Raw genomic sequence first — 14,257 nt, 5'->3', positions numbered from 1 at the left:
TTTCAGATAAAGATTTTAAGAATTTGTGACACTTTGAATATGCTCTCCCACAGTCTCATCATGTCTTCTCTGTTCAGCTCACGATACAGGTCTGGTGACGCTACAGGTGGCCATCAGTAATCAGATTATCTCCAGTTCTGTGGTGTTCGAGTACAAGGCTCGGGCTCTCCCATCACTGCCATCGTCTCAGCATGACTGGCTTTCACTGGACGGTAGGTCCTCTTATCAGTTTTCTGTTTGCATCATTTCAGCAACAGGAGATTTTTTTATGTTGTTTTAGATTTCTCTATTTTGCTTTTTTTAAACACCCTCAGTTCAAACCTTCCAATTTCAGTTTTTCCATGTGGCTTTACCGGTTTTGAGTAGTTATGGTGCATCCTCTTCATTAGGTACACCTGTTCTTTTGACTCCTAACACAAATAGCTGATCAGCCAATCACATCATTGGCTGACTGAAATCCAATTAATGCACTCAGGCCTTAGGGGTCTCAAACTCCAGGCCTCGAGGGCCGCAGTCCTGCAACTTTTAGATGTGCCTCTGCTGCAGCACACCTGAATAGAATAATTAAGGCTCTGGAGAACTGATCTACACAAGGTGGAGGTAATTAAGCCATTTCATTCCAGTGTTTTGTACCTGTGGCACATCTAAAACCTGCAGGACTGCGGCCCTCGAGGCCTGGAGTTTGAGACCCTTGCTTTAGATGAAGCTTCTAGGTGAAGAAATCATGCTCAAGTTCAAGCTAATCATCAGTAAGTTTTGCTTTTGAAGTCACATTTCAGGCACAACAGTTTAGTTGTTGATGCCAGACAGGCTTGTCTGAGTGTTTCTGAAACTGCCTGCCTTCTGGGATTTTATGGACAACCATTTCTTAGGAGAGGAGATATCTAGTCAACAACATTTGTGTAGATGAAAATGCCTGGTTGATGTTAGAGAAGAGAGAACAGGCTGGTTTGAGATTAATGGAAAGCAACTGTAGCTTGTGTAATCTCTCTCTACAGCAATTGTGTGCTGAAAACCATCTCTAAGTGAAAAATATGTCGAACTTTGAAGCGGCTGAAGACTAGACTGGTTGCTGCTCTGTTGGCTAAGAACCAAGTTGACATAGACAATATAAATGTATAGATCCGTCCTTCATTTGGCTATAAGCTGGCAGCACTGTTGCCTTGCACCAAGAAGGTTCTAGTTTCAGAACAATCAATTGCAGTCTGAGGTGTTTCTGCAGGGAGTCTGCATGTTCTCCATGTGCTTGAGTGAAGTCTGTCATCTACTCTAGCTTCTTCCCACAGTCTAGATAGAACCATGACTGCTTGGTTAACTGACTAACTCCTGCTGAGGGCTTTCTAATTGATTTTTACTTGTTAGCTAAGTGAACTGTCACTGTGTATACAAATATGTTTGGCATACAGCCTGTGTTTACAAATGCCTTATTGGTTCATGTCATATTTAAAAGTAAATATAGTAAGAATAAAATCACTGATTTGGCTCTTTATTTGGCATGATAAATAGAGATGATATTTAAGGTTTTAGTTCACATGATCTTTTAAAATTCTACTGTTTTCAAAAAGGTGATGATGGAATTGGGGCAAAAAGAACAGCTACTGTATGAGACAACAACAAAAAAAATTGACTTTTTGACTGTACACATTTTATTTTATTACTGGGACATTTTCTGGCTGGTTTGACCTGAAGTTTTATCTGTTGTCTGTGGTATGTTTATCATGTGAATTTGCAGTTATTTAGAATTTATTTTATTTTGCAACCATTATTTGCTCTTGCTTTCGTTTTATTCTGCCTTGCATCTGAGTTTTAAAAAATGCTCATCGTTTTATCATTTGTTTTTTTTCCATTTATCTATTTTTATCCATTATTTTAGATGATTTATTTAGCTTTATCATCTGATTATTATATTAGTTATTGTAATTATTTATGTACTTTTTAGCATTAGCTTTCACTCACTTTTTATTATTACATTTTTTTTTATTTACTAAAAATATCCTCCCCTGTTTGGCACCTTTGGTTTTGATATTTGGTGTTTGGTTGTGATGCTTTTTTGTGCTTTATTGTGTGTTGCTATGTAATAATCTATGTGGGGTTATTGGGTTTGCTACCATATGTGAAGCTAGTGCATCTTTCTGCTGGAAATGTGTGGGATTCTTTTGCTGTTTTTGTTTAATTAAAGGAAATTGTTTGGATGCTTCTTTTCTGGAAAACACTTCACATTGCTGGACTGTATAAAAAAAGAGCTTTGGAAATATAGATACAATTTGACTGGTTGATTGATTGCTTTCAGATGGGCGTGAATCATAATTATGTGGTTAGTTTTGCAAAGAAATACTTTTCTTTCCTCTTTTGTGGATTAGTCATAGTTGTAGTTTCACATTCAAACAATTCATGTCTGTGTATCAGTGAGCCTGCTGTAGGCCTTCGTGATGCATATAAAAACCAGTAAGTGTTTGCGTGCACGCGCGTGTGTGTGTGTGTGTGTGTGTAGCTGCTGGCAGAGGCACTGCTGCAGTGGTTGAGCATTGACAGAATAAAGTAGGGCACGATGAACTACAGGCTCACAGGACAGCTGCATTGCAGACAGCCCTTCAAGGAGCGCTAGTGAGAAATAGAGACCTGCATGGCGGCTCACATACATGGCAGTACGATTAGATCCCTCCGCCATTCATACCCTGCTGCCTTACTGGCCCATTCACACAAGCAGCTAAGGAGGAGCCGACTGTCTCAGGGAAAACACAACCCACCCTATTACTTTAGCTATGTTAACTCCTTGCACACCATATCTTACAGTTTGTTGTGTAACGTCATGTTAGTGTCTATTTTTAGAACAGTGGTGTGTTGTAATAAGTGGTTATATATGTAATGTTTTGGGGGGGTTTTTTGTTTTTTTTATTTAAGCCTGGATCATATGGGATGGAGGAAAAATCATTTGTGACATTTTTAATAACTGGAAAATTTCCATATCGATCAGTTTATGTTTTGTCTACAATGTAGCAAAATAGGTTCTGTGCTTTCTGTTCATAGTTACATTTATTTGTAGAAAACTGGTCAGATATTGACAAGGTATGGTTATGCTCATAATGGTAATTTTTGGAATGTTTATAATGGTTATATTTATAACCATACCTGCCATTTGTGAGAGAAGACATATTGTGATTGTGTGGCAGACGTCACACCCACATATCTGAATAGATAGTGAATAAAACTAAATCACATTTGTGATATTATTCTTTATTACATTATTCTCATGGCACTCACATTAAGCAGTGGTTAAAACACAGTAGGGATGGTGTGATGCTGAATGCATATATCATAATGTTTCACAGATTCCATGCTACTTAAACGTTCCTGCAAGTAATGCCCATATGTTTTATCTAAACAGTTATCAATCTTGCAGTATATGTCAGCAAGCCTTTGTTCCCCTTTATTAAATAATAATTGAAATACCCACACTGAATTAAAATTAAGTCTGCTTCAATATAACCTAAATTTATGTCAATTTTTGATCATATATTCCAAATATATATAATGTTGGCATTGGTATTGATCTGGGGTTCAGAAGAGCAGACTTTGTAAGTATAATAATCTTTAAACCATTTAAGGTACACTGAGAATTATTCTAACAAGAACTTTTATTAAGTGTCTCAAAATTCAATATAGCATCTAGATTTTTACACTGGAGCAAAATACATCAACATAGACAATACTGCTTTTCTTTTCTTTTTTTTTGCTTTTGTCAAAAATATGACACTATTTTATACAGATTTCTTGCTTTTCATAAAGAAATTAATATAATATCCAAGGAAATACATAAAACTTTGCATTCTTATGGCTGTTGTAATTCAATATTTTGAATTAAGAAATGTTTTACCTTTGCATGTTTTTTAGACTCATTAGCAATAATTACGAATTTTGTCTTGTTATGGAATACAACATTTCACATTAGAGATTACCGTGAGTGTTTCACCATTAAAAATGGATAGTTGAAAAAATATTTCAGATCAGTAATTATATATATAAAAATATAAAAATAAAGTTTAAACCCCTTTGTTACCAAGCATCTTATATATTTGCCTTCATGAGCTACAAACCCTTCCACTGATCTCCGATAACAGTCAGGATGCCTCTAACACAGATAATGCTCAAATTCCTTAGTAGCTTAATTGTTAGCTATACTCATCTGCCAGTATGCTAAAGTGGCACAGGTATAAGAAGCTGCTATAAAAGGTGAATTAGCTCCAACTAATTACCGTCTCCAGGTGTAGTCAGCCTGCAGTCGGCTGCTTTACAGACACAAAGATAAAAGCTGCCTACTGTAGTTTATCTTAATAAGACCAATTGGCCACGCTTCTCTTTTTTTGCGACAGAAAAGTACAGGAGCTTTCTATCAGCCAGCTGACTGGAAGTATGCAGCAATAAGTTGGAAAGCAGCAGCACCACTGTGCTCTGTGCAACTCGAGTTACTCTGCAGCTCTCTCTGATATCTCATTAATAAAAATTAGAACCAATCCAAAAGATATGATGGAAAATCTCAGCTTTTTTTATTTCTTAAAACTTGAGAAATTGTTTAGTAGAATTTTATTGTTCTTTTTTTCCATACCTTTATTGAAATAGCATCACAATTAATGTGATCGCAAAAATATAATACTGGAAGGTAATTTGTCTCTAGTTTTTTGGCTAGCCAGGCTGCAGTCAGCTGCTTAAAAATTCTGCTTGTATCTTCCCAGCTGTATATCTGTGTTACCTTAAAAAGAGTGATGGATGCCACTGCAGTTTCCTCCCCATCAGTCACAAAGTGTTTTGCTAAATTAAATATTTCCAGAAAGCCGAGCTAGTCTTTCTTCTGTCTGTTTGCAAAGTGTAATAGTCTGCTTTAAGCCAACTGACTGGCAGTGTGCAGTAACAGTTTGGGCTGGAGCAGTGCAGGAGACACTGCATTACACCATACCCCATACAGTTTTAGAAGCCTGTGACACTTTCTGGCATCTTAAACCACATGACTCAGGATTTAAGTAGTTGAAACCATAACTTTTTAACCCCATCTGTATCTTGCTCATTCCTAAATAAGAGCTAAGAATCTCTAAGTGAATGGATGGATTCGGACTTGGAACTTCCTGCAGGCAGCGTGTGTGAGACAGTGCTTCAGCACCACACTGAGTGGAAAGCAACTGTTGCTGAGCGCGCTTTAAAAATCCACGTGGGTTGACAGTAAGTTTGTTAAAGCTTGAATCCTTGTGGATCTTGTCCGCTCTGGTAACCATTAAATCCAAGTTTGTCAGGGTAGGGTGTCGCTATTTGCACTCCTAACAACTATTATGCCCTGTTTGGAGGCACAACAGACACCGTTACGTCCAGAGACACTAATGTGGCAGCCTCTGTTTCCTTTGCCAAGCTTCTATAGTCAGTCTACTGATTAACAGGCTGTGGGTCTGGCGAAGCGGCATTCGTGTCAATATTTAGTGCGGGTCCGCAGCGCTGTGCCGTTCGCCTCTGTGAGTTTCCTCTCTCATGGAAGACTAACTGTGCTATGATGTGCTAATGGCACCGCTGCCTGCCTGCCTTGATTTGTCATAATGCAGAGTGGGGGAAGGGGCGCTTTTTCTCTGCAGCACTGCAGGTACGGAGCCATAGGCAGGACAGAAAAGCTCTCGGAGCCGCAGAGCCGCTGCCACATAAAGTCCCCGATCCCAGATCCTGCGAGCCGAGCGGCGGCAGAATTAGAGCCCCGCTCGGAGACTAGCTGACCGTCAGTGATTAAGAGAGCCTTATTGACTGTACCGAGGCATGACAAATGGCAAAGCGTGTACACACAATGCAGGCGCCGAGGAGGAGTGGGCGTGTTTGGGTAAACATGGCAAACTCCCGCGGATAGAAGTGGCTCTGGTTTAAAACATCAGATCGCGCTGCGGGAAGAAACGCTTTTCACGCGTTTCCTTCAGTTTGGGAGAGACTTTGTGTGAGAGCGCACAAAAAAAAAAAAATTATGTTCGATTTTAGTTGAACAAATCTGCTGGAACTGCGATTTCTTTCAAAAACATATATTAGCTTCTATATAACATTTAAAAAAGCGAGTAGTTGCGGAGCGCGACTCTTGAAGGAAACGCCACAAAGCGGGAATTAGGGCGTCTGTTTACCGGCTGCACGTGCGCACAACGTTTTCCTCGCGGCGGTATTTGTCATTTTACTGCAGGCTGGGGGTCGCAGCGACTACTAGAAACACGGGGAGAGCGTGCATGTGCGCGAGGTGAAACAAAGTGAAGAGGAGAGCAGCAGGAGGAGGAGGAGGAGTGGGCTATTAGAGGAGGAAGAGCATGAGCGGTCTTCCTCTCCTTTCTGCACGCCGCTCTTTTCCTTCACTTTGTTCTATTGTTGACGAGTGATCTGTTGAGAGTCAGACTACACCAAGGATATATATGCTGTTTTTTTCTGTTGTTTTTCCTCTACGTGTAGCAGCATGCTTTAGAGTGGCAGGTTTGAAAGAAACGCAGCCCTGCTTGGACTTCTCTGGGTCAGGATGCCAGTGAATGACACCTGCATTTCCAAACAGACAAAGGGGCTGTGTTTTTGGCATTAAGGTGGACTCTTCCAATGGAAAATAAAATAGAAGGTTAGAAGTGTTGAGCTCAACCTTATAACTGTAGTGCTGTGCTGTCTTGTGATTGTGTTGTCTTTGGGTTGCCTATTGTGTAAGCCACAAGTTCCACTGTTTTTTTCTTCTTCATTGAGCGCCGCATGCAGAGTTATTCTGTTTTACTGTATTCCTGTAGTGGCAGTGCTGTAGCGGAGTTGTTTCGGCCACATGCTTACCAACTGTTTCATGCGTCAAAGCGCTCAGACTAAGCAACTCCTGACTCACGACTTGCGCTTCGTGCTTATTAGGGCGACCTCCGAAACTTAAAAAAAAACAAAAAAAATAATTCTTGGTCTTCTTTTAAAGTTATGCTTCAGGGTGCATATTTTCCAAATACTTATTTCTCCGGGTGTTTGTTTCTGGATGGTGATAACCAAAGGGTCAGCGTGACCCAGGTGCAGTTTCACGTGTTGTTGTGCCCTATAGCGCAATGGAGGCTTGTCGCATCCATAAGCTCGGCTGAGTTTATCTGGGCCATGTGTGTGGCTGCTGAGATTTCAGCAGACCGCTTTCAGCAGCACACAGCCGTGAACAGAGACTTTTACAGCGTTATCTCCGTAGTTTCTGCTTGCCAGACTTTTCCAAACTATTCATATGAAGATTCTTCTTGTGCATTTCCTACCTGTTGCTCATGTGTAATGTTTACCAGTAATGGTGCAGTAAACTAAATGCATTTACTGCACTGTTGCCTGAAAGCCAGCAACAAAAAGGCTCCACAGTTTTGTTTATTTCTTATGCATGATAATAGTATTAGGAGTCGACCATGCTTTGCCTCTGCTTTGAGGAAAATCAGTTTCTGGTTAAAAAGGAAACAATTGAGGACAGAAAACTTTGGAGGTGGCAGGAATGTTGTCTTTTAAAGCACAGCTCTGGAAAATGTTTAAAGACTACAACAAAATATTTAGCTTAATTTATATTTTTGTTTTATTCAGTAAACTGACATCATCCCTACCAAATAGAAATCCAGTTTCTGGCATTTATTTACACAAAAAGTAGTGTTTTCAGACCTCAAATGTTGCTGAGAAAACTATTAGATTCACTTTTAAAACACAACACTAATGTTTAAGCTAAGAGTTCAAAAATAAACATTAGATGGCGTAACATGAGTCTTGGCAGACTTTCACAATGCTCTTGGGTTCAGATGATCAGTGTTGCAATTGAACAAAAACCCTAGAATATCATGTCATTCGTGTCGAGATGCTGATGGCAAAAAATTGCATTGGTCTTATTTTTTCCAGAGTTGCATGGTTCACCAGTTCTGTTGAGTTTTTTTTATGGATTGTAACTTGGAGCTTTTATGAAGTGTGACTACCAAACCTAACCCCTGTAGTAGTAGTTCATGTAACAGCTCTTATGGTTTTACTTGTACTGACAGAAGGAGTAATCGCAGTTGTAGATCTGCCAACAGCAGCAATGTCAGGGGAATTTTTTCATCTGCAGGTGATAGAGCACAGCAGAGTAGCAGGAGTACAATGATTCGAATTGAACTGTGCATTAAAGTGCTATAGAAATAAAGTGCCTTGTGCCACTTCATATGTACCCAGTAACCCTGAATCATCTAAGTACAGATAGTCTTCTTACAATAACTGACTTCTCTCATGCATATAAGTTGCCTGCTGGGTTTTCTTTCCTAAAAATAGAGAAAAAGATTTTTTTCCGTAGATATTCTATTATTTATTGTGGAAGTACAGTAGTGTAGCATCACTACGATAAATTGTAGTTGTTTACCTTTTCGGTGTAGTGTCCTCAGATGACTTTTGCTTTAAGCTAGCGCTGTATAGATGAATGGAAGTGAGTTTAAATTATGCGTAAGGCTTGTGTGAAGATTACTACTCTGGATTTTGTTGCCTTAATTCTATGTGCTTTTGAGGATATGCATGTGTAATCTAAAATATGATTTACTTACTCCATGTCCATGCCATGTTCCAGTTGTCTCTCCTTTCTAGCTATAAGTTTTGTTTTGAAGTTTGTCATTTGTACTTTTATTTCAAAATGAGATTCTAATTCTAAGTCAGATTTCCCAAAGTTAAATGTACGGTGGCCCTGAGGTGCAAACCACTTCAACAAATTCAAAAACATAACAACATTACCATAACACAATTACAAAAACACAATACCATTAAGTAAGCACAATTACAAATTAAAAAAACGCACCATTAACAAAGCACTACAACATTAACAAAACAAAAAGGGTATGTCCCAGTTGGAGACCTGATCGCTGATTGGACGACAGTGCTTTTAAAGTTATCGCTTGAGCGTGTCGGCCTGTTGTTGCGATACGTTATAGCGTCCTCCATATTGAAAGTGGCATATCTACCAGCAAGCTAATACAAGTGAATGGGCCAAACTTCGTAAAGTGCCGTTCTGCAAAGTATTTTAAGTTAATGAATGTCACTGACACAATCTCTCACACACTATTATATTTAAAATAAAATAAAATAATGACAGCGTTTCAAACTTTTTGATATGATTATTTAATTATTTTGGGGCACAATAATTACATTTGATACAGATGATTCTGATAAATTGTTTTTATTGATGAACACACACACACACACACACACCTTTACAGTGGTCTATTGGTAATTTGTAGTTGTACTATGTTAATGTTGTGTTTTTGAATTTGTTGCACCTCAGTCCCACTGTATAAATTGTATAGTTTCAAAATTACGTTGACACCTACACGATTTCTTATTTGTTTGTTGTTCTAACATAAGAATGAAAATTTAATTTGAATTTACAATGATTTGTTGAAAAACGTTTAAGATTATAAGGATTAAACATATGTGGCTTCATTTAGCCAGCACTGTGTCGCCCCTTGAGCTCTCTCTCTCTATTTATTGAGGCCTTTCATTTTTAAAACAATTTCTGCTCTCATCTTAAGTTGTTCTGTCTGCGGCTGTATAATTCAAGCTCATGCCATTTGTTTGCATTAACAGGAAGCTAAATGAAATGCACTTGTTACTGAACATCTGGAAAATACAGCTTGTCCTGTTCCTAAGACAAAAAGCCAATACAATTACTCCATTAGTATAAAAGCAGATGACAGTAAATCCCCTGGGTCTCCTCTCTTGGCATTTTGCTTTCAGTGTGACACACTGAATCTATTGTGTCCAGACTGCACTCATATTGACTTATATAACTGGATAAATGTCAGAAGGAGAGGATGAGATGTGTTGAACACCTTTGACCTTTGTTAGAAATTATTATAATATCTGGCTAAACTGGTGAAAAATATAATTCAGCATATAAAATATAATAATTCGCAGGGGGCTTTTTTCTGTTTTTATGCACAACAAGTGAGGTGAGGCTAAATGCCTGTTTCTCCCTTAAAATGCTGTATTCATCACAAACGTCCGTATTGTATTTACAGGTTTTCTGTTAGGTAAACCTCATTATGGTTTATATGTGATAACTCTACACAAATATTGCAAAATTGTGAAGGAGAAAGAAAAGGGACCATTGTTTTACTTTTTCTTTCTTTTTTTTTTTTTAAATAAACATCTTAAAATTATGGCTTACAACTGTATTCCACCCCCCTGAAGAAAAACTTTGCAGACTCAACTTTTGCTGTAGTTAAAGATGTTTGGGGCTGTGTCTCTAAAGTCAAAAGTTTGCCCATTTTCCTTTAGCCAAGCTCAATCTGATTGGATACACAACACATGTGTACATCAGTCCTCAACTTTTGCTTCAGATTTTCCATTTGATCTGGACTTTGACTGGGCCATTCAAACACATGAATGTGATTTAAATTAGTCTAGTGTTGTCAGTGCTTGGGGTTGTGGTTTTAAGTGAATCTCGTCAGTTTTAAGTCAGTGGCGACTTATGACAGGTTTTCATCCAGGAATGCTCGGTGGTTATCATTTATCTTCCTACTAATTCTGACCAGCTCCACAGCAAAATACTGCCACCACTTTTAATGGTGAGTTCAGTGTGAAATGATTATTTCTTGTGCCATATATGCAGACTCATTCAATAAACTAGAATATTATTGAAAAAAAATATTTATGCTAGTAACTCCTGTTAATAAGAAAGATTTTCCACCTGTGTTTAATGAAAACACAATGTTCAAATTACAATATCTCATCAAACTAAGAAAATTAAGTTTTAATACAGAAATTTGAGCTTATTGAAATAGAAGTTTACTAATGTTTGCTTCTTTTAATCTGACAAATGAGCCTCTCTACAACACATACTGTATTTCATTGCATATGATTGCTTTATGTGTGACAAAAAACTATTTTAAATGTTTACTTTAGGTCTCAGTTGACCAGAGAACCTTCTTCCACATGTTTCCTGTGTTCACCACATTGTGGAAAACAGGAAACAGGACTTTTTATGGGGGGTTTTTAATATGGACTTTCTTCCTGCAAGATTTTCATAAACACCACATTTGTAAACTAGAAAAAGTAAGGCCAAAAAATTTGGGAGCACTGAATCTCCTCCAGATTTACTACAGATCTCTCTGCTGCCTCTCTAATTTATCAGTGTGGAGGTTCTTTGGTTTGTAGTTCAGCCATATTCTTTCCACTTTTGGATCGCAGATTTAATATCGCTCATTGAGTTGTATGAAGTTTATCTCTCTATCTCTGACCTCCCTGATATCTGGTGCTAATTTATTTTGATATGATCCATTTTTAACTTAATATGTCACATCTAAATGCAAGTTTTCACTGGCTTTTATTTAGGAATGTTAAAGTACCATACTAAGGACTAGACTACAATCCAAGATTTGTATTTGTTGAAAAACAAAGTATTTAAAACCATGTGTTACTGTACTCTGTTGGTGCATCTTAGGGAGAAGTTTGTGTCCTGCATGTTTTAGATGTTTTCATCGTAGAAGTCACTTGACTGAAATGAAAATTGAATGAGAATTAAATTATTTTTAGTCAGGTGTTAGAGCAGGGGCACTTGATAAAACTTGCAAGAACCAAGTTTCCGATTTTTGGGTAATAAAATTACAAATATATCAAAGTTTCAGGGATGTGACTCCATTTACAAGGCACACATCTCTCTGTAGCTGCAGAGAGATCTAAAACTACACCTTTAAAAATATTATTGCATTTGTAATACAAACCTTGTAATACATCAGATGAACCATCCACTCAGGGTGTGCCCTGCGTCCTGTCCCACCACTGGCCACAAGTTAAAGAAACCGAATAGCAGATGATTGGACAAATAGATTCTAAACAAATTATGGACTTCTCAGTTACACGACATGCGGTCTTGATCTTTGGGCAATTAAAATCTTACTCAATCACTGCTCTTAGAAGAACTTAAAGCAAGGATAGTGTGTCTTTGATGCACACACTGCCATGTCTTCCAGCTGCGAGGGCGGCTGACAGATGGTGTGGCCTCTTCCTCTCCATGGTCACAAATACTAGCCCCTGTCAATCAGCCCACACAAAGACCCAGAGGGAGGCCGGCCTCTGGTCCCTCCATAGGGTTTACATCTGAGGATGTGAGTAGCTGCAGGATGATAATGAGGTTCAGTTCTGAGCTTGATTGGCATGAACAGGACCATATTAAAGATGTTCCGTCATAGTCAATCAGAAGTGAGCTCTTTCAGGATGAAAGATTACAGCCTTTCTTCAATAACTAACCCAAAGTATGGCGAGCTGAAATGCAATTTATTCCAAAGTCAGACTGATGTGGTTGTTTGTCGAGGATTTTGTTCTGTGCTGTGTATTGACATTATGTGGTAAAGACTTGTTAATTTCAGTGATTTACTGTTGAAATGGTACAAAAGTAAGGGGCCATAAATCTGTGCTTGGACTCTCCAGCTCCACTCCAGCAGTTGTAGTTCACTCCAGTAATAGTTCTCCTGCTCTCATCCTTGACATTTCTAAGTAGGGTCAACTAAATTCTCCATCCTGCTTCACTAGCAGACCCTGTCTTGCCATGCACTGTAATTCCTTCCCTTTTCTATTTTCCCCTATTTCTCTTTATGAACCTCTTCTTGTCTCTTGTCCTGTTCTCTTTTCCTTTCACTCTGGTGTTGGGTTTATTCTCGCTCTTCCCCTGCTGTCTTCTTTCTTCCTGTGGCCCCTTTGCTCTGACATCAGGCTGTGCTGGGTCTTAATAAGCAGTGCTGTCCTTTATTCCCTTATCCCAGAGTATATCAACCTGTCTCATGAGAAGCTGCTGCCATGTCCTAGAGCTGTCATTGATCAGATACTGTAGACCACTGTGGATAATACCATAGAAAGTCTTCTGATCCTTGCTTCTCTCTCAGGGCTCTGGTGCCCTTTGACAGAACCTGGAGTTAAGAAAACAGCAGTCATGCCTTGTCACAAATATTACAAAAACCCATAAAGAACACCTTAAGCTACAATACTTAGAAACTGATTGGAGAGATTTCCCTCGAACAAACTGTGACTTTCTCAGTTTCTCCTCTTTTGCTAAATTTGGTTGCAGCGCAGGGTCATTCATACTGAGTTTCTGCTGAATGTTTCCTCCTCTCAAAATGGAGCCATTAGGTATGAATTGGATCTGTTTGTCTTGTAAAGCGACTTCGGCTGAAATGTGCTGTGACTTGGTGCTGTGTAAACAAACAGAACTTAACCGAAAATTTTAATAGAATATAATTTAGAAACATATCTACATTTGTTGCTCAATGATAGTTTTACTATTCTAATCAGGGTGAATTTAAAGTATCCCGATAAAGTTACCAAATAACTCCGTCTCAAATCCTACCTCAATTTACAATCTCTTAATTGTTTTTACCGCATAACAAGACATTTTGGATCAGTTTATTTCTATTAAGTACTTTTAAATAATTATGTAGAGGTGAAAAATCATTAAAATGCAAATTTTATGTAATATTTTTTGTAAATATTAAACCAGTTCCAGCAGCTCTCTGTTTAGACCTTGTGACTTATGATCCTGTGATCATATCAAAATAAGTGAGTTAACTCCTGCTGAGAGATTTATCAGAGTCACGTCAGTTCGTTCCCTTCCTCTAGACTTTGAGTAAACATCACTTTCTATAGCTCACTTTTGATGTTTTGCTCGACAATCACTTCACATTGTTTACAGATTATGTAGTCCTTGGGTAAAAAGCTCATTTGAAATGTATTTATTTAGGGATATTTATCTCCCTTGAGCAAAAATAAGCAGGTCATTTACAGACACGTTGCATGCTTTTATCCCAGTGCAAATTATTTTCCCTTACTGCTCTGTAAAGCTAAGGGTAGTTTGAGTTATATTATAATTTATGGGGTTTCCTCATTTAACTTGCTTAGTTTTGTTTAATGAAGCTGCTCCTATACACTCTGAGCTGCAAAAACACAAAGTCTTACCAAATATTTTTGATCTAGTTTCTAGAGCAAAGATCTTACTACATTTGAAATAGGACAAACCTAGCTTACAAGTAACTTTTCAGAGAGATATAGAAGCTTGATTTAAATCAATAAATCCTTAATATTGATTTTTAAAAAGTACTAGTTCCACTGGCAAATTATTTCACTTCAAATGAAATAAATTGGCACCAATGCTGAGTGATTTTTGTATCAATAATTTACTTACTCAAAACAAGCTTCTATATCTTGCTGAAAAGTTACTTTTGTCGTATTTCAAGTCCACTAAAATATTTACACTAAATACTAAACCAAACATCTAGGG

At 38.1% G+C, this 14,257-nt stretch overlaps 1 protein-coding gene across 12 annotated transcripts in view; it reads left to right on the top strand.

Annotated features, from left to right (window-relative positions):
* Positions 1-14,257, top strand: part of camta1a (calmodulin binding transcription activator 1a) — a 384,222-nt gene that overhangs the window by 348,371 nt on the left and 21,594 nt on the right. For all 12 annotated transcript variants that reach the window (XR_006372058.1, XR_006372059.1, XM_044131220.1 and 9 more), the window contains one exon: positions 78-212. Coding sequence is in view for 10 of the 12 variants with exons in the window: in XM_044131220.1 (XP_043987155.1) it covers positions 78-212 (135 nt within the window). In the remaining 2 variants the exon portion in view is untranslated. The remainder of the gene's footprint in view (positions 1-77; positions 213-14,257) is intronic.

Source organism: Gambusia affinis, linkage group LG01 (assembly GCF_019740435.1).
Source record: "Gambusia affinis linkage group LG01, SWU_Gaff_1.0, whole genome shotgun sequence".
Classification (NCBI taxonomy): Eukaryota; Metazoa; Chordata; class Actinopteri; order Cyprinodontiformes; family Poeciliidae; genus Gambusia; species Gambusia affinis.
Note: the sequence above shows the minus strand (reverse complement) of the source record. Positions and strands in the feature narration are given on the sequence as shown.